This window comes from Nipponia nippon, unplaced genomic scaffold (genome assembly GCF_047370975.1).
Source record: "Nipponia nippon isolate SJK-2023a ecotype South Korea unplaced genomic scaffold, ASM4737097v1 scaffold_5, whole genome shotgun sequence".
Lineage (NCBI taxonomy): Eukaryota > Metazoa > Chordata > Aves > Pelecaniformes > Threskiornithidae > Nipponia > Nipponia nippon.
In genome coordinates, this window is record NW_028262369.1 from 72,835,979 (window position 1) to 72,855,329 (window position 19,351).

Sequence of the window (19,351 nt, forward strand, 5' to 3'; positions counted from 1 at the left end):
TCACCCATCCTAAACACTTCAAAAATTAGAAAAGTGTTCCAAGGAAGTTCTTCTGAAAACTAATTGATTTTACATGAAGGGGAAAAAAAAAAAATCAAGCAGCAAAATCCAAACTGTAGCATCCATTTATGGTTTAGTTAGTCAACTGCCAACACATCATACAGAATGGATATTCTTCTCCTGGCTGTATTCTGCACTGAAATTAGGACTTTTTTTTTTTTTTAAAGGATAAATCTGTCAGCAGAAGTGAGATGATTGCTTAAGTAAATACGGAAAGAAAAAATACGTATGTTGTAGTGGAAGTACAATCGAAAACTTTACTGGCTTTCCAGAGTCAGTGGAGAAACAAGCGCTCTGAGTAATGCTCTGGAGGAGCATAACTGACACTGTCGGTTCTCACTGAGACTGTACTGCAAGTAGCAACCAAATCATATGACTCCCACTCTTCCTTTAGCCTCCACTGTGCAGCCACATCCCTTTGCCTATGCCAAGACTATGGAATAATTTAACCACGGGGTGAATCTGATGAACTCAGCAATCCAAGAATAATTACACTGTTTTTCTGTGGGCTTAGCTTCCAGTCACATTCACAAACTAATCACAACCTACCCATTTATCAAACCACAAGAATAAAGGAAGGGCAGGGGAACAGCAAGACCACCATTTGGACAGCAACACCATCCTGGGTTAGTTTAACGCCATGATAAAACTACAACACAAACTCTTGCCTGAAAATTCCTGCAAATACCCATTAATTTTACCCCACTTATTCATGGGACAAGTAACGATGTACTTCCTTTACAAAGGTTCCAACTGATATTAACACTCTAATCTTCCAGTTTTGACAGAAAGATGGTTCAGTGTCCAGGCATTAGACACATATAAAGAGATAAGGCATGCTACTCAGCTATTCCTATCTGGCAGGAATGCGTGACTGCAATCTGCTCACCTCCATTAGCAAGATTCATCAAGATCTTGTGATAAAAACACTAGCTGGAAACAAGATCAAGAAGCCTCCTGCAAACAGACCTCTGCGTACATACTGTTACCTTAGCAGCTGGAGACTTGTGCATTACTGCTGTGAGGGCTTGAATGGTTGATACTGCCAAGCGGTCGAGGTGTCCCTGAAACACCTGAAAGTAGCAGGTACAGAAGTTATATACAAATGCGCAAAGACAGTTCAGCTCCAAAATTTATACTGTGCCCTCCTGTCATGAGTGAAACCAAGAATTGCTAACATGCTTCAAAAATCATCTCCCCACCAGTCAAGATTTCATAACCCCACAGCCTACAAGGAATTACATAACAGTAGACAACTAGCCACATACGTCAAGAGGAGAGAAGCATTCACAACACACATCGCACTTCAAATATTCTGATGGACAAACAGGTTTTCCTCATGCGGCTAATGGACAACCTCAAGAGGGAGGGAGGAAAACAAATTAGGAAACCTCTTGCAGTATGTGTGTGTGTGCGCTGCTGGACAATCAGGCACCTGCAGTTCATATAAAGTGTTTTCTTTTCCATCCAAGTCCCTACACACCAATGCAACACACACACACACAAATTATAAAGAGAGAGATCACACCAGCACAGTAAGGTGGCTGCCTCACCCATAGCCTCATCACATTGATCAACATCTCTTTTTCCAGTTTAAGTCATCTTTAGAGGTTTTTTTTTTTCCTATAATTCTTGTTTATATTGATATTTCTATGGTGGATTTAGGGACAAAAACATTGGAGCACTATTTTGCATCCATCAGTAAACCTAACTAGCAAAACTGTGCAAACAAACATACTCTGTCTCGTCATCTCTGAAATATTATATGCATATCAGACATAGATTGAAAATGAAATGTCAAGAATCAGAAGAGAGTGCGAAGAAACACGTACATGTGGTTAGAGTATCACACTGAGTTTCTAAAAAAGCCAAAGCTATTAGTTAGAATCACAATTTGTAGATTACCATACCTTGTATTTAGCATTTCTTTACATTTTTAATCAGAACAAATCATTCTACTATAAAATTAATACATCAACAATTTGCATTTGAAACTTTCCACAATATTTTGGGAAAATTAAAGCAACAGGCTATTCCTGCCTCCCTGATTCAGCCTGTCCATTGTTTTGTGAACATCTGTTCTTGTTGACAAGCAAAGAATCAGGACATCAAATACAACCATTGAGATTCACAAACAAGGCCCCAGAATCCAAAACACCACAGTACTGAGACAAAGAAGCAAAAAAGAGGAAAGGGAAGGGGGAAAAAAAATCACCACCAGGTTGATAGAATTTATTTGGATTCCATTCATGTACTTCACCTTTTCCTTAAAAGAAGCATAACTGAGGCTTAATCTATTGCAAATATCTGCAATTTGAAGCAGATGAATAAAACTGAGGTTGAATTCAATCTGTTGTTCAGAAAAATTATTTTCTAGAGACAGGAAATACTGATGTATGCAGCAACACAAGTTCATCTTGCTGCAGAAGGCTCAAAGAGGATGGTTAAGGTGAAGCACAGGAATCAATTTTCCTGTGATTGTGTCTTGACTTCAATTGAAGCAAAGTACAGGTTAGGTAGGTACCTGGTCCTCATTCATTTCTGTCAGTAATTTGTTGGCAAGGTCTTTCTCACTCTTGTCTGCCACTTTATTGTTAGCATTTAAAAACAGCTGTTAGAAACAGAGACAAGAATAATGGAAATAATTGCATTAAACAGTTACCTGCAGCCAAACCTGCGGAGGCTGCCTTGGATTTGTATTTCACATTAAAAAAAAAAAAGTTCTCACACCGGTGAGACACAATCCTCTGTTAATACTAGTCTTCTGTTAATTCTTAAAATACTGAAGATTACGTTGTATTTTTGCTAAATAGTAATCACTTCTCCCCCCTCCCCCCAAGATTAAATGAAAATATGTAATCGCTGAGACAAGGAAACAGATCTATCTGGAATTTATACTGGTCACTGGCTTAGCAACTGTGATTTCATTTACAATATACAACATGACAGGAGGTTCTCAAAAATTTATTTGTAGGAAATAAAGACAACAGTGGGGCACTAGCAAAGAACTGAATACAGGTGTTTCACCATTTTCCACTTATGTTTCAGGCTAGGTGAAGGCTGAAGATATCTAGACAGAATATTTTAATCTTCAAACAGCAACAGCAGCAGAATTTTTGGGGCACATAGTCTTTAGGATGGAAAGAAGGGCAAAATATCTCTGCCATCATCCTAATAATCAGACAGGTTGTAAACAGCTTTAAATCAGACACCTATACTGCATCTTCAACTAAGAAACTGCTCTGTGTAGAGTAGCTAGATTCCTCGTCAGTTCCTGAATTTGCAAGTTTAAAGCTCACCTAGACATCTTCATAAGCAATTGCCGTCACTTTGTGTGCAAAGTTTAGCTGTAACCTAATCAGGACTAAAATTTATCTTCTTATGTTTTTAGATTCTATTGAGGTGTTAAAAAATCCCTGATCAAAATGTTTTACAAGTCCCTTAAAAAAAAAAAAAAAAAAAAAAGGAACACTTTTCTTTAGTGGGCAAAAACTAAGCATTTGTCATTTTTTTTTCCCCCTCATACATTTTGTTCCATTATCTGCTAGGTAGTCTCTCTGAAGAGGAACAACCTGAGAAATCAAATTCCATAAATTAGGGCAAACAGAAGGACAACACTCAAGATATTACTTTGACTTACATAGATGTAAAAGCACATAGTTAGAAACACAAGTAATTTTGAAAGGTACATCACAGTCAAGAGCACTTAACACGGCAGAATAACTACAATATGCCTCAGAGGGTTATAATGTTAACAAGTGGAAATAAGAACATTAAACAGAAGCAAGTGCAGACATGCAAAAAAACCAACCATCAAGTTTTTCATATGGGTTACTTCAATTCTGATAATACATGTAAAATAGAAAAATAGATTTTTATTATAATGTCCATATGGTTTTAATTCTTCTATTTAAAAGCTGTTCGGAAAATAATATTTTTTTGTAACCAGGCATACTGCTAGAGGTCATTGTGCTTTGCTCAAAGTCTGACCTTTAAGAGAATTTAATAGATGAGAAAAGACTCAGGACCAACAAAGCAGCTTGTTAAATGACTCTCAGTATAGAATAAGCACCTCCTGATACCTCTGAAGTACAGTCCCTCTTTTTGGATGTCACAGGCAAAAAGCAACATTCAGATCCTCAAAACTTAACTGAGCAGTTTTGAAAAGCTTTTGTGCAGATCTCTAACCCTGGAGCATAGTTAAGGGAAGACAGTTTACCCATAAGCCTTAAAACCAGCAAATATGGAAAAAAATTTAAATTTTAGAAGATTGTTGAACTGCAAATGACTAGGAAATATGACTAGAAGTATGGCCTTGAATACCCCAAGCTCTGCAGAGCTGCAGAACTGCACTTTACACAGCTTGCTGGTGAATCCAGTAGCAAGATTTTCATAGGTAAAGAAAAAAGATCCAGAAATAAGGTCTTCACCCCCAGCTAATAAGGAGAAATCCTAATTCCACAACTAAATTTATCTTTGCTATTTGGTTTTGAAAAAAGAACGGAGATACAGTATATTGGAAAAAACATATACAACACCTTCCCAGCCTCCACCCTTTCCCCAGTTTTCATCCTTGGGGGTATTTTGACTGTGAAGGGTTAAAAAAACAAAGCAAACAAAAAACAAAAACAAAAAAACCCACTATGTAGCAAACTGGCAGCACTGATATCCAATCAATCACAGTAATATGTGAGACTATCATAGGAAAAACCCCTCAAAAGAAAGTAGCTTATGACATACATACAGGCAGAATAAAAATAAAAGGAGCAAGCTGCAAAAAGAGTAGCTGTTCCCACTTTCTTAAATTCCACCACTTGTTTATATGAGAGCAGAAACATAGCTAGAATCTCCACAAACAGGTAAACATCACACTGCTTGATGATTTAAGAAGAAACTAAAAAACAAATTTCTTATAGAGTACAAGGTCAGTACAAAAATAGGCACAGATTCCCACACAGAGGAGGAGAATGGAAAGGTCAAACAATGTATTTTCAGGAGGAGATAAAAAACTACAAATACTATTCAAAACACTTCAAGTCAGTTGGCATTGTGCCACTGATTATAGCTACAGTTAAGACATAATTCAAACACATTGATTTTTAATATATCACTGCACTGAAATATGTTCTAACCGAAAATCTAAATGGATTTGAATCAAATTGCATACCGTAGCTAGCATTAAGTTATCTAGCATTAGAAGAGCTCAAAATAGTTACGTCACCAACATATCACAAAAAGAGAAATAAAATATTCCAGAGTTACATCGTATCTATGTTCCTTTGCACAGAGGAAAATGAAATCTACAAAGCAATCAGTGGAAGACACTAGCTTGCAAATTATGAACATCTGGGATTGAGATGAAAACACATCTATGTAAACACTAAATCCTATGTAGAAGGAGAAGAACAATCAAAGAACATTTGTAACAGCTTGAGCTCATGTTTTATGTCAGCTACACAAGACTCAAATATTTTGAAACACTTACAAAGGCACACCAGCAAGGTTTTTTTAAATGGAAAAATATGCTTCTGAAATTAGAATTCCGATCTCCATCTGGCAGCAGTTTTAAGTGACTTCCTAGCAATCCAGCAACAGAATATTTAAAAAAAACCAAACCAAACCAAAACAAAAAGGGGTGGGGGAATCGATTCCAGTAACAACCTTAACAGATTTTTAGAGACTAAGCAGGGTCTGTAAGGTATTTTGCTCAGGACTCAAAATAAGCATTCATTGCTTTAACCACAAGACAGACAAGAAATTCCTCTACTTCATTAGGAATAAAAGAAGATTAGAGAGCAATTTGGATCTTTCAGATCTTTCATGGCATTAGTGGCTCTAACCGATCCAAAGTTTTACTTTCAGTATGTAGACACTATAAAATTGTATCTAATTCAGAAGAAAGATATAAAGGTAATTAATATACCTGAAATATTACAAGACAGGTTTTGTTAAAACTAAGCTGATAAGGGAAAATTTACCTTGCAGTTCTGCAACAGTCGAATGAGATGCTCAAAGCAGTTACTGTTAAGGAAAATTGCCTGCAGCACAGGCCTATCTGTGCAGTCTAACATGGCTGTGATGGTATCTATAAAATTAAAACAGAACCGGCATCAAAGACAAAACACTTCCCAAATCCATCAAGCATTTTTTCTGCACATTACATAATAAACATAGGGGAAAAATTACACAACAAACTATATGCTGTGAGTTCATAGACCAAAAATGATGGGCATGTTAAACACAGAGCACTAGGCCTAAAGCTAAACATTTTGATGCTGTAAAAATTATCATGTAACCTACTATATCTGGAGAAAAATTCAGCTACCAAGTATCTTTGATTGCTTTGGGACTCTGTTTAAAGTCATTGCCATTTGTGAGTACATAAGCAGCATGCCTTTTATTTAAAGCACACAAACACTTGCTTCCTCATCAAGCAATTACTCTGCATTCTACAGCAGCCTTATACTGTAAGCATTCTTCATCGTCTCAGTACTATTCCTCAGTTTTCTTGGAAGTTTGGGAAAAGAAATACCTTTATTTATATTTCCCATTCTGAAAAACAAAGTGGAAAAAACTCCAAATCCTGAATTCTTATCCAATGACTTAAACCCAACTATTTGAGACCATCACCTTTGGCCAAGGTTTACAATAATATGATTTGAAAAGCAAACTATCACAAAACAGCCACCACAGGGGTATTTGATTACAGACTCATCTTATTTTGCAATTATTAAGGTGCTGATGAGTGTCAGCTGTTGCCTAGCAAAATGTGGGGGTTTTTTTAATGGAGACTGGTAGTCTGTGAACCTTGACACTCTGGTTAAATGGTAGCAATCTGATAAGGTTTCTTCTGTTTTTTTTTGTAGTCACTGATTAAACAAGAATACATCTAAAGTAATGTCAATGAAAAAATGTTTTGAAATTTTTAAATTGCTTAGCCAAGTGAACATTTTTTGGTAGAACATTCAGTTATATCACTATCATGGTTCAATCATCACTTGCTTCAGAGTTGTTACCAAGAGATATTTAAAGGAACTGCACAACTGGGTACTCACTCAGCATTTGAATCTGTAGTGCTATGAACCTGCTCTCCCACTGCCTGCATCGCCTTGGATTAGGTAAAGCTGAATGGTCTGAATTAAGCAACTTGAAATAGTTCTCCAGTATTGTACTCGTCTCCACTTGCCGCTGGTCAGAACTGCTGGTTAGAAGGATATGTACAACTTCTGTCAGGCACTTCAGAGTCAGCTCTGCCTTCCTGCTCACTTCCTCAGGGTTCCCATCATCCCAGTTGTCACAGTCTGCTAAAACACGCATCAAGACTTCCATTGTGGCAGGAGATACTGCTTGAAGAGCATTTCTCTGAAACCCATGGGGGAAAAAAGTGATTAAGGAAAAAAAATAAGAAATAAATAAATAAAATCAAACCTCTTCAAACCAGCAGTTTCTGAGTTACCTGAATGACACAACATGCATTATGTGTGTTAATGCCCTCTAATTGTTAAATATGAAACACTCTACTAGGATTATACTGATGGCTACAGATGAAATGCATCCCATCTTGTTCACGTAACTAGGCTTTCTTTTTCAAAGAGAATGCTTATAGGGAAAAGGAAATATAATTTAAATGCATGTTATAAAATTCTTATAAGGTAGCCTTGATAAACTGGTAATTCTAGGTAAACCTTCACTTGAATTTTCATTTTAGATCATGAGATTCATGATACTTTAAAATTTTTGAAAAGAACATAATAATTAACAAACATTTGTCTGGGCCCTGAGTGCATTTCCCTCCCCTCTCTTCCGGGGGGTCTGACTGCATAGGCTCAGGGCCACCTTAAACCTGGGGCAGGAGCCCAGCCTTATAGAGAGCTTTTGAGAAGCACTGTCAAGGACTCCCTGCCTTCTCTAGGGAGCTGCATTCAAGCTGTGGCTCTCAACCTTTTATCTGCCTGAGCTACAGTGCAGCCATGTCCATGCCTGACCATGTACTTCTTGAACCTGACCCACAGACTTGACTACCCAGCTTGACCTTAGACCTGCCTCGACACTATGGATGGGTCTGGCAACCACTGGACTCTTGACTGACCTCTAGTTACCATCACTAGACCAAATCCCCACCCTGATGTGCTGACCAGACTTCCCGTCTTGATCTCAGGCTTCATCACTACAGACTTGTCTAGTGATCTGGGCTGGCTGACCAGTAGTAACCAGTTACTACCACCAGACCTGCTCTGATCACCTTGTTCAGGTATAGTGAGACTGCACCCTTTGCCAGTGAGGTTAACTGCCTCTGCCTGCCTGGTCATCATGCTCAGTCTCAGCTTGCCTTCCCTGGTGGAGCAGTGCCTGGCTTTGCTGCTCCCTGACAACATTTAAAAATACTCTCTCTTCTGGGTCATCAGAAGTGACATCTGCTTGTGACCAGACTAAGTAGCACATCACAGAAGTCAGCCAAGAGAGTGGATGTTGGCTTTGCTGATGATGAACAGCCACTTTTCTTCATATTCTTTCAAAGATTTTAAACAGCTTCCAAGGTATAAAGGACCTGTGCCTCTTACTGAAACAGCTCACTTCCAACATTGGGAAGTAAGCTAGATGAATTTCATGTGTTGATACAAAATTTACATCTTTGCAGGTGGAAACTCCTAATCTAGTTACCCACATTTTTTTTTTATGATATGAAAATATTACAGTAAGTTCATATGAATGTGTAGTTCTTGTAGACAGCAAATTTCCACTGTTATTTGGAAGTAGGACCTAGCTTTTAGCATTTAGATACTATTCCACAGAATGACCCCAAACTTCGTAAGACAAACAAATAATTCATAGTCAATAATAAATTCTTCTCCTTTATGGGTTACAGGGTACTTCTAAGCCTTAAACAATGAACAGGCCTTTGGAGGCTTCAGCAACTGAAAAGGGTTTAGAACATTCTTACCTGACCACCAGCCACAATAGCTCCAAAGAGATGTAGCAGGCAACATTTTAGGCTTTCCTTGAGATGTTCACTTTCTTGAAAGCATTCTGATTGGAGTAAATAAAAAGGAGAAGGATTCCTTACTTTGGTCATATAAATTATACAAAACTTTTTCATCTCAAAAAAACCCACCAACAAAGGAAATAAGAAAAAAGAGCTCCTCTACTCCCTATCGTCATGCAAATTTTAAAAAAATTTCAACTATATAATCTCCACTTTCTTTTACATAGATCTGAAACAAACACATCAATTCCAGCGTTATCAAAGTAACACGACAAGACCACATTTATCAGGATTTCACAGGACTAGACCTTCAGCTTGCATAAAACTTTTCAAGCAGGCTGACAGAACTATAGACATGACAACTGTTGATGTGATCCATCATGTAAAATTAGCCCATTTTGTCCATACTAATGAGAAATAGAAGCACATGCTAACATGCAAGCAGTTAGCAAGCACGACAAAGGTTAGAGCAATTCTGGCACAGAAAGCCTAATGCCATATGCAATGCAGGTAGCTCAGAAAAACAACCCCTGAGGTTGTTCCCTTTAAGCCAAACTTCCCAGGGAAGCCTGTGCAGGTCTGTAACCTTTCTAGCACTAGTCTCTTTGAAGACAATTATCCTGCATCTCTTCTCATGCTATATCTGACATAAACTAGTTACATACAGCCTCAGGAACTCTTCTTAGCAATAAATACAACCTGAATACTGTTGCTATAGCAATAACACTAGACTCAAAGTAGCTGCAACAAACTACAAAGGATTATTTTATTTGGGATTAACCATCGTAAAACTTCCAATAACTTTATGAGATAGAACTGATAGTGACTTGGGTTTGTCAAAACTAAGATTTTAAACAACAGAAACTGAAAATGTAAGAATTTTGTATTAAAATAATAATACAACCTTTAAGACAATTACCAATTATTGGCAAGTAAGATTTCTGACTATATACTGAATGAATAAGCCTGTTTTAAAAGAAAATTGCACAGCTATTTTTAAAATCTGGTCTTCAAAGGAAACAAAGCTTAGATGATCACACCATTAGTCCACTAGTCCCACCACTCCCTTGACTTACAGCCTCTGAATCTTTTGGGGAACCTCAGACAAATTCAAAAGAGCAGTACCTAGCAGATTGTGAATAAATCATTAGGCTGGGCAGACCAAAAAAGCCTCAAATTAGTGCTGCCATGGCAGAATGTCTAAAGCACATGCTCAGCAATTTCTTGTTCTGTCTTTCCTGCCAGCTGGCCAACCAGCAGATGAGCATCTGCCAGCTTATTAGTACACTTGCAGCTCTGTCACAGTATATAATATTTAAGGGATTTAGAAGGAACCAGAGTGCAACACATTGAATGGGAAGGAGAGAACCTACAGATGACATTCCTCAGTAGGAGCCTTTAGAGTGGGTTTCGAGTGCTCTGGCACAAAGATAATGGCATTTTACTGGCATCATCTCATTGGTCTTTTTGGCAACTATCCTATTTTACGTACACAGAGAGGGAATCTCAAGGAACAGGAAGATCATGTGAGTCAAACCTAGAGGAACCAAATTCATAAATGCTACCACTGTAGGAAGAGAACCTTCCTTTTTCATTTTCAATTAAAGCTGAGTTAACAGACAGCTGCAAAAAGCACTGATTTCACTCGTACCCCCACCCCTCCAGCATATTCCTGCTGCTTCAATTCTATTGGCACTAGCTGCTTGAATTCTGTTGGCAGTAGCACTTTGGTGTGCTAAACTGGCAAACTAGCTGGGCATCCCACCTTCCCAAGATTTAAGTACAGAACATGGCCACATAAGCCCTCCTTTTCCAAAGAGCCAATCTGGAATGGTAAGAACACACGATCTCCAAAGCAGCCATCATGATATTTAATGACTTAACCAGAGACAAAACAGAGCAATTTCCCAAACTGCAGTCCAAGCAGTATTTGCTAGTTGGATGGCACAGAGTTTCCTTCTTTCTAGCTGTTAAATCATATTAAGAGACAAAAACACATGAACACTTTCCTGAGGTTATTTTTCCATGTGAGTTATCATTACAGTTGCTCCACGGATCTTACGTGCAATCACTATATGTACTCTAATAAATGGTAAAGTTGGCAATTCACAGAAACAACCCTATTAAACCACGTTAGGCACTGAAAGAAAGTCTGGGAAAAAAACAGTGTTTCAAAGATGAGTAAGAATGGCAAGATGGTGATGCTCAGAGCAAAAAACAAGCAAACAAAGCAACCTACTTCATTCAGCCTCAGAAAGCACATAATGGGCTTTTACATTTATCAGGCATTCTTAGGGGAAATGAACTTGGAATCACTAAATTCACTCCTCCAAAGATTTTTTTAAACATGATGTTGATAATACTTACGGTAAAAGAAAGGGACAAACTCAACAGTGAGGGAAGCTGGTTTATACTTCTGTCTGCTCTTTTCAACTGTACTAAGGAAACGCCTGCAATTACATTAAAAAAGATACACCAAAGAAATTAGATATGATACCTTTGTTTATGACTTACTTATTTATTTATGACTTCATAATAGAAAACTGCCAAAAATCAGGAGTTATCTTTTGCCTACAGGATCAAAAAAAGTAAAGTAGTATTTCATCCTGAAAAAATTAATCACAGCTAATCCCATATTTACTGTTCTGCTTCTAGAAATACCTTAACTTTTTACAATATGGTTTAGTTGTAAAAAACAAAAAAGGCCAGGCATCTGTTATTGAGTCGTTGCTTATTGTAACTAAGCTACCAGCTAGACTGCCAAATTTCTTAACCATGCAATTTGAAATGGGCGCAAAACATTATTGTGGGTTCATGGGGGGGAGCACACCATCAAATTGAAGGGATATAATTCTACTGATACACTTATAAACTTCTTTTCAAAGATGCAACATATCTATACTGTGATCTTCACTAACTTCTTTTGCCCTAATTCAACCAGGTCTGCCTACCCCATTCCTTTTGGCTTCCTTGTTCCACCAGTTTAGAAAAATGGGCCAGTTTTTGAAAGAAGAAAGCAATGGAAGGACCTTCATGTTGGTCAGTTACAACCAAACACCTTTTAGTATATCCTCAAATTTAATTTTGTTTTAACTTCTAGACTGCCAGTAAATACATTATAATTTTTAAAAGGTATTTAAATCATATCCAGTTTCAGAAAGCATAACACTTTTCTGTGGTGTGATTATACTGATTCATTGCCAAATTCTGCACCTTCATTGGTTGTAAACTGACTGACTTTCAGTGCTTATACTCTACCTAAGATATCATGAGATGTGCTGGCATTACCTACACTAAATCTGAAAACAGCTTAGCAGTATGCTGGCAGGCCATATGTGAGAACTGGAGTCAATTCATGCTCTGTCCTAGAAATGGGGAATTCTCACGTTGCACAGAAATAGCAGAAGTTGTGATCCTTACATGCTCCTTAAAACTTTGTGCACAATGATTCAAGCTGTTATTGAGAATACTACCTTTTGTTTCCATAACAGCCTCGTGAAACCTGCAGTCCATGCAGCATTATGGCATACTGCAGGTTTCGAGCTACAAAGAAACCCCAGCAGCCAAGGTACACAGCTCACATGATCCCCACTCTGTTTGCATGGAGTTGGATGAGTGACTTGCTGCAGAAATGCAGCAATGTACAGAATGTATGCTGTGAGAATGGACTTGAGGTTTTACAAGACTAGGTAACATGAGATATAATGTCTCTATGCCTTTAGTTATTTGCATGCATAGGTCCAACATTTGATGCGTGTCAAAATGGTCCTGATGGAAATAAAATTGAGGACCTAAAGGAAAAGCAGCTCTGAATTGTTGTTTAACTTCAGTTGTTTAACTTCAGCCCTTGTACACACAGCAGAAAAACATGTTGACTATACAAGACCATGTACATTTAACATTATTATAATTAATTTGGGGCTAATAAGGGAGAACTGTACATGAAAAAGATCTCACAGAAATTTAAGACGTCTCTGAAGAGCCAATTATAGCAGATAAAGTGAATCACTAGCATTTTCAAAGAACAGGGCCTGTGCCACAGTTTTCTTTGTGACTACACCAGGAATTGGGGAATCAGAGTAACCATGATGGTGAAACCCACAGAGCAGATTTCTCTAGACTTTATGCAACTTAACAATGAAACAAACCCACACCTTCAGTTTCCTTTGATTTTATGTGTGTGTTGCTCAGCCTAGAGAAAAAGAGGCTCAGGGGAGACCTTACCGCTCTCTACAACTCCCTGAAAGGAGGCTGTAGCAAGGTGGAAGTCAGTCTCTTCTCCCAAGTAACAAGTGATAGGACAAGAGGAAACGGCCTCAAGTTGCACCAGGGAGGTTTAGATTGGATATCAGGAAAAATTTCTTCACCAAAACAGTTGTCAAGCATTGGAACAGGCTGCCCAGGGAAGTGGTTGAGTCCCCGTCCCTGGAGGTATTTAAAGAACGGATAGATGTGGTGCTTAGGGACATGGTTTAGTGGTGGACTTGGCAGTGCTAGGTTCACAGTTGGACTTGATGATCTTAAAGGTCTTTTCCAACCAAAACGATTCTATGATTCCCACCTTTCAAAAAGCCTCACAACTCAGATTTCCACTAAACGGAACAGGATATATTAGTACTCTGACAACTTTGGTGGCAATGAAGTTCAGCGTCAAGCACGCCTGCTTCATGATGTTAATTTTGGTAGAAAAACTACTTCATTAATGCTATTCTAAAGAGTGTATCTTCAGGGAAAAAAGACCTAAAACACAGTATCAAGTGCTCAAGGCTATCAATTTTAACAGTTGTAAAATGCAACAGCAGAAGAATATATATGTAACTACTTTTTATTTTAGTTTGACATCAGGCAGCAGTAGCTCTGTCAGAAACTTTACATATTGTTTAAAGTTACCATGAACCACAGTATTTATAATCCTGTCCTTGTCCACGCATACCCTGCAATTCGCTGCCTCCAGTTTCGATATGGATCATAGAGACTTTCACAAAAAGCCAATGCATGTCTCACAAATTCTTCTATCGGTGTCTGATCTGCCACTTCTTTTTCTTTTGTTTTGCTTTTTAACTGGGGGGGGGGAAAAAAAAAAGAGCAAGCTATGGTCAGAAGATTTCTAGAAGATGAAAATTAATCTTGATCCCCTCCAGAACAGTTCTGAGCCCACAAATTGTTCCCCACACAACACTATTATTGAAAAAGCGGATCACATAAGCAGGAGCAGGAAGTATCAGGTGGCAAAAATAAGAGATGGTAATTGTTAACCACATACCTGTTGAATGTATAACGTAGTCATGGTGATAACATGGTTAATGTATGAACACATCCCAATCTCCTCCACATTAGCCAAATTTCTATGAAGACAACAAAAAACCACAGAATGTACACAGTGTACCATTTGAGGCTAGTTCAAACAATGTTTGTTTTAGCATTCTGTCCATAATCATACAAAAGTATATCAGCATTTCAAAAATACTCTCCAAAAGACTACATGTACTCAAACATTTATTTCTGTCACAGTAACAGAGCTCACAAGTTTTCTTCTAACAGGAAGGAAAAGAAAGGCCCAAGTCACTCTGCTGTAGGAGAATTTTATCTGGCATTTGGGGTTTTAGAGGTTAAACAGATTCCCAGGACACTCTAAATAGAAAGCTCAGAAATGGCATCTGATAACAAAGACAATAAGTCCAAATTCTCCCACATTACTAGCACATACGCTTTCTAAAACTTAAGCAAACATATTACCTAGAAGCATTTATTCACTTTAAATTCTCCCAAGGAAAACAAATATCTAATAAATTATTTTAGAACATAAATAAATCAACAGCAACAAAGAAATAGCATGCACATGTTAGTTCTCAGTCTTGAGGACAAGTCACAAAGATCAGATACCAAAGTAATGACGTCAGAACTTTTCAGCAATTAAATAAGACTGACAACAGTTCGTAATTCAGAAACACACTACCACCATCTACTCAGCTTATATTTAATATTCCAGGATACTTAAACACTGCCCTACAGCACTTTGTATTGTTTCAGGGGCAAGGAGAGCCAAAGGACTCAAAAAAAAAAAAAAAAAAAAAAAAAAAAAGCTGCTTCAAACCCTCCTCAGAAAAGCAGATTCCCTATTATATTTTATCCCCTTCCTCTCTTAATGAAGTTTACAATAGAAGACTGAAGAAATAGTGAGGAATAGATCTCTAACAACAGTTTATTCACCTGCTTCAACAGAATTACAAAATAGGGCATAAGTTTCAGAAGGAAGCCAGTTGTATTAATAATAATGTAATTATTAATAAGTCTGAGATGTCAGTTTCCTAAGTTGTTTATGGGATTATAAGCATGTTAAGAATGTGAAACAGTTCTTCCTGTACAATTGTCTCTCAAGTTATTTCATATGCAACACTTGTTGGAGCGTGCCTTTTCTTTTAGAAGTATTTCTTACACCAGGTACACTGTATCTTGAATTCCCATAGATATATCTTATGTAATTACAAGGAATTTAGTGTTTAATCCCCTTCTAGTCCATTTCTCATGACAAATATTATTGCTATGATGACTGCATTGCTCTCCTCTCTCTTTTATTCCCTCTTCCCTTATTTTGAAGATTGTGAGAAGTGGCATTTCTCTTGTTTCTTCCGGAAAGTGTCAAATCATATTGTATGTGTCATTAGAATCTATATTTATAGGCTGCATCAAGATTTCTTGAACAAAACAATAGCCTTGCTGAGGTAACAATCAGAACAAATACCTGCAAAGGATGATAAAGAACTTCACAAGTAAAAGTGACAGAGCCTGCTGCTGCTCTTCTAGTCCATCTGACATTTTCTGGACACACTGTAGCAGCTGGAGCCTGAGGACCTGAAGAATGTTATCAGGAAGCAGCGATATTCCCGGAGGAACGTCATCCACCCTAAAGAGAAAAAACGACACACAAAACTGTTGATCATGCAAATGACATGTTACCAATCAATTTCAATGTGCTCATGTAGTGTTCCAATAAACTTCTATAAGAAAGGTTACTGAACTGATGGCTCACACTTTCTAACGAACCACAAAGAAATGCCTGGTGACAATATGCCAGCTTGAGCTTCCTTTTCCCCAGCAATGAACTGCACTGAAAAAAAAAAAGTGTTAAAAATTCATTAAGTGAATTCCTAAATGCTCCACCATGCAATGATCTGCCTTAATTGCCACAGAAAAATTGCATGATCTTGCAGGTAAACAGGTGGCCTGGGAAATCCCTAAATAACAAAAAGGATGGCCACAATGGTATGAAACATGAAAACTAAACACAAGGTGAACATTTTCAACTTTATACTGAAGATTGAAAGGGTCCAAATAAATGAGATGCCAATTATTAAATAGTTACTGAAGCCCAGTTGGTATTCATCCACAGTGAACCTCATGTCTTTCTAACATGAATTACAAAAAGCCGTACAAAATAAGATTAAATACAAAAAGAAAGCTGTTCACAATAAGATTAAACAAAGGAAGACGTGAAAATCAGGGTCCGAATGTGCAGGAAAGGGAGCTCCCAAAAATCCATCTGACTCTTGGCACGCTGATTTTGCATGAAAAGCTGACTCATCCTTATTAGTTTCTGGGTATCATTAACCCAGCAAATAGGTTATTTTTGCTATCTAATTATTTTTAGGAGACAAAAAAAAGACTGTTGTGTTAGTGTTAAATGTAACAACTCTACCAAGGCCAGACATGGCCCTGAAGAGCATTAGGTACTCTTGGCCATTGTTTTTGCTAAACTGAACATTTTTAGAAACACACCAGTGAGAACCAAAAGAAGAAGAAAAAAAAAAAAAATCACAAATAAAACCAGTAGCTAAGCCAATGCTCCAGGAACAGCTATACAGAAACCCACTTCAGCACAGTACAGAAATACATAGATGGGTTAGAACATTCTCTGGGATGAAGACTGTTTATCCACTGTTGCACATGCTGAAGAGTGGACTTTGGCATCAGCTGTTTACCCTGGAACATTCTCTGTGAACTCTGCACGGGAAAAGGAAGACACAAGCAAGAGCCTTACAGCTTACAAAAGCCTTCAACATGGCCAAAGCCAGAATGAAAATTACAACAAACAAAAAACTCAGCTAGCTCAAAAACTCGCTAATACAACACTTGCATACATACATCTGTGTAAGAATAAGCACCCGAAAGTGTGGAGAAATGCAATGACTGACACTAAACACTGTGATACCAATTATTTGAAGGAATTGGGGAACAATATATTGTTTAGCTTCTAAAGTTGAAAAGGAAGCCTATACAGAAGGCAAAAACTGAGACCCAGTTTAGTAAAACAACTAGACAGGGGTAAGCGACAGCAAGCTCCCATGTCCTAGAAAACAAGTGTTACCTGTATGTATACAGAGGACCAAATACTGTTCTTTCCCTTGCCTCTTCACAGAGTTGTGCAATTTGCTTTTCAGATCTTGGGATTCAGAATCTCAAGGGATTCAGGAAGTTTTAAGACAAATTTTATCCGGCCTAGGCTCTAAACTGATCAAGACACTAACCACAAAACTGAGAGCAGCTGCTTTTTTCCAACACAACTGCCAAGAAAGAAATTTTAATTTCTGTGATAGCAGCTTCACCCCTTAAGATGCCAGCAGACCCGTATCCTCTGGGACTATAAGCATGGTTCCTCATAATCTGATAATTCACCATCTCTGTATTAGGAAGACCATAATTTTCGACAGCTGAAATCATATATCCAGAAGTAATTTCCCTAAAATGGCCAACAAGTCTTTTTCAGTAAGATCATAAAATGCTTCACAAGAAAGCAAACAGCATACCCTTCATGCCTCACATCCCAAAGAATGTTTTCTCTGCAGTAGCTGCCTGTCTGTGCTATTGCACAACCCATGAGAATTTACTGCCTTATGCGAGACTGGCACAAGAAACACTAATCGGGATTACTCAGACTGAATATACTATAGAGTATATAAATAAATATAATTATTTATAAACAATCAAACTTCTTTTCACCCCAGAGCAAATTACTACTGTATCACCACAAAAATCTAAAAGTTAAATTTGTGGACATGTAGTATCAATTTTTCCTGACAAGACTAGCTGTGTAAACTAAGTATTCCGAAAGGAAGAATAAAAATAAATCTCAAAAATCATACCTTAACTGACATTCTTATTTGACTGCTAGTACCCTAGCTCAAAAATATGAGAAAGACCTTGACACATTTGGGTTCTTTTTGTTTATAATTTCCTTGCATTGCATTAACATGGTTATGCGTCTGAAAGGAAGTTAAATTAGTCTCTAAATTGTATTCACCTATTACAGCTCAAACTCACACACTAGGACTTTCAATCTCTCCTCCACCAGTAGTAAGCACTTTGGAACAAAGTGCTGCAGAAAACCAGGCTTTACTTTTCAATAACCATGAAATCAGCATTCCTATCATGATTCCTGCATTATTTTTATGTGGGTTTGAAGTCAATAAGTTAACAAAGTACGGTTTCTATGGTACTTTGAATGAGCTTCCTTTAAGCTCCTTTGCTCAAGATCATGCAAACCAAAAGCAGAAAAAAGAGCATGACAACACTCTAGAGGCCTTTGTTGTTTCTAAAAGTATTAAACCAAATGACAATTCCTCTCCTTCAATGAGGGGAAAAAACCTCCCACCAGCTGGTAAAGGTTTTATCCTTTTCATGGTAAATACATATGAGATGAATAAATGTTTTTAGAGAGAGAATAGAGAGGCGCACTGATCTTTTGTGCTCATTGCTCAAAGCCATCAGCGTAGCTGTTTTCACCTTTTCAGTAAAATCATTGAAATCACCATTAATGAACCATTTCACTTAAAAATATAGGGTAGATGCACAAAGATGGAGGCAGAACGGAAGCTGTATAAGCCTATAAGCTGCATAAGTGTATAAGCTCTGCTTATACAGTCAAATCACACCACTGGATACTCTCATCTTCTATATTTAGATATTTCCTAATTCTGCACTATGTAGCATCTTTCAGATTTCCAAAGCGGATTTCAGGAAATAATAAATTTTAATTTATAGAAGAAATACTCTTATCAGTTAAATCAGCAAGTGACAGTGCCAATTAAGAGTCCTTCTTTCAGGAAAAAAAAAAAAACCACTAATAGTTTCATGACATTTCTTAAGTGGTGTTTTCTTGGATGCTAAAAAACCACATATGTTTTACATTGACACAGAACTTCATGCCTGACTTCCAAAAGGTTGGTTTTGTCCACCACTCTGGACAAGCTTTCTTCTCCCTACACAGTTTCCCATTTCCTGGCATTTGCCCTTCAATACACAAGGTCTTTC

At 37.6% G+C, this 19,351-nt stretch overlaps 1 protein-coding gene across 11 annotated transcripts in view; it reads right to left on the reverse strand.

Annotated features, from left to right (window-relative positions):
• NBEAL1 (neurobeachin like 1) overlaps positions 1-19,351 on the reverse strand; it is an 89,754-nt gene that overhangs the window by 47,383 nt on the left and 23,020 nt on the right. For 8 of the 11 annotated variants that reach the window (XR_015699134.1, XM_087733915.1, XM_087733922.1 and 5 more), the window contains exons 4-12: positions 15,786-15,947; positions 14,307-14,388; positions 13,977-14,104; positions 11,411-11,493; positions 9,002-9,087; positions 7,116-7,422; positions 6,039-6,145; positions 2,585-2,671; positions 1,050-1,133 (exon numbers count right to left, since the gene is read on the reverse strand). Coding sequence is in view for 10 of the 11 variants with exons in the window: in XM_087733915.1 (XP_087590041.1) it covers positions 1,050-1,133; positions 2,585-2,671; positions 6,039-6,145; positions 7,116-7,422; positions 9,002-9,087; positions 11,411-11,493; positions 13,977-14,104; positions 14,307-14,388; positions 15,786-15,947 (1,126 nt within the window). In the remaining variant the exon portion in view is untranslated. The remainder of the gene's footprint in view (positions 1-1,049; positions 1,134-2,584; positions 2,672-6,038; positions 6,146-7,115; positions 7,423-9,001; positions 9,088-11,410; positions 11,494-13,976; positions 14,105-14,306; positions 14,389-15,785; positions 15,948-19,351) is intronic. The other 3 variants (XM_087733921.1, XM_087733919.1, XM_087733920.1) reach the window with 1 other exon arrangement.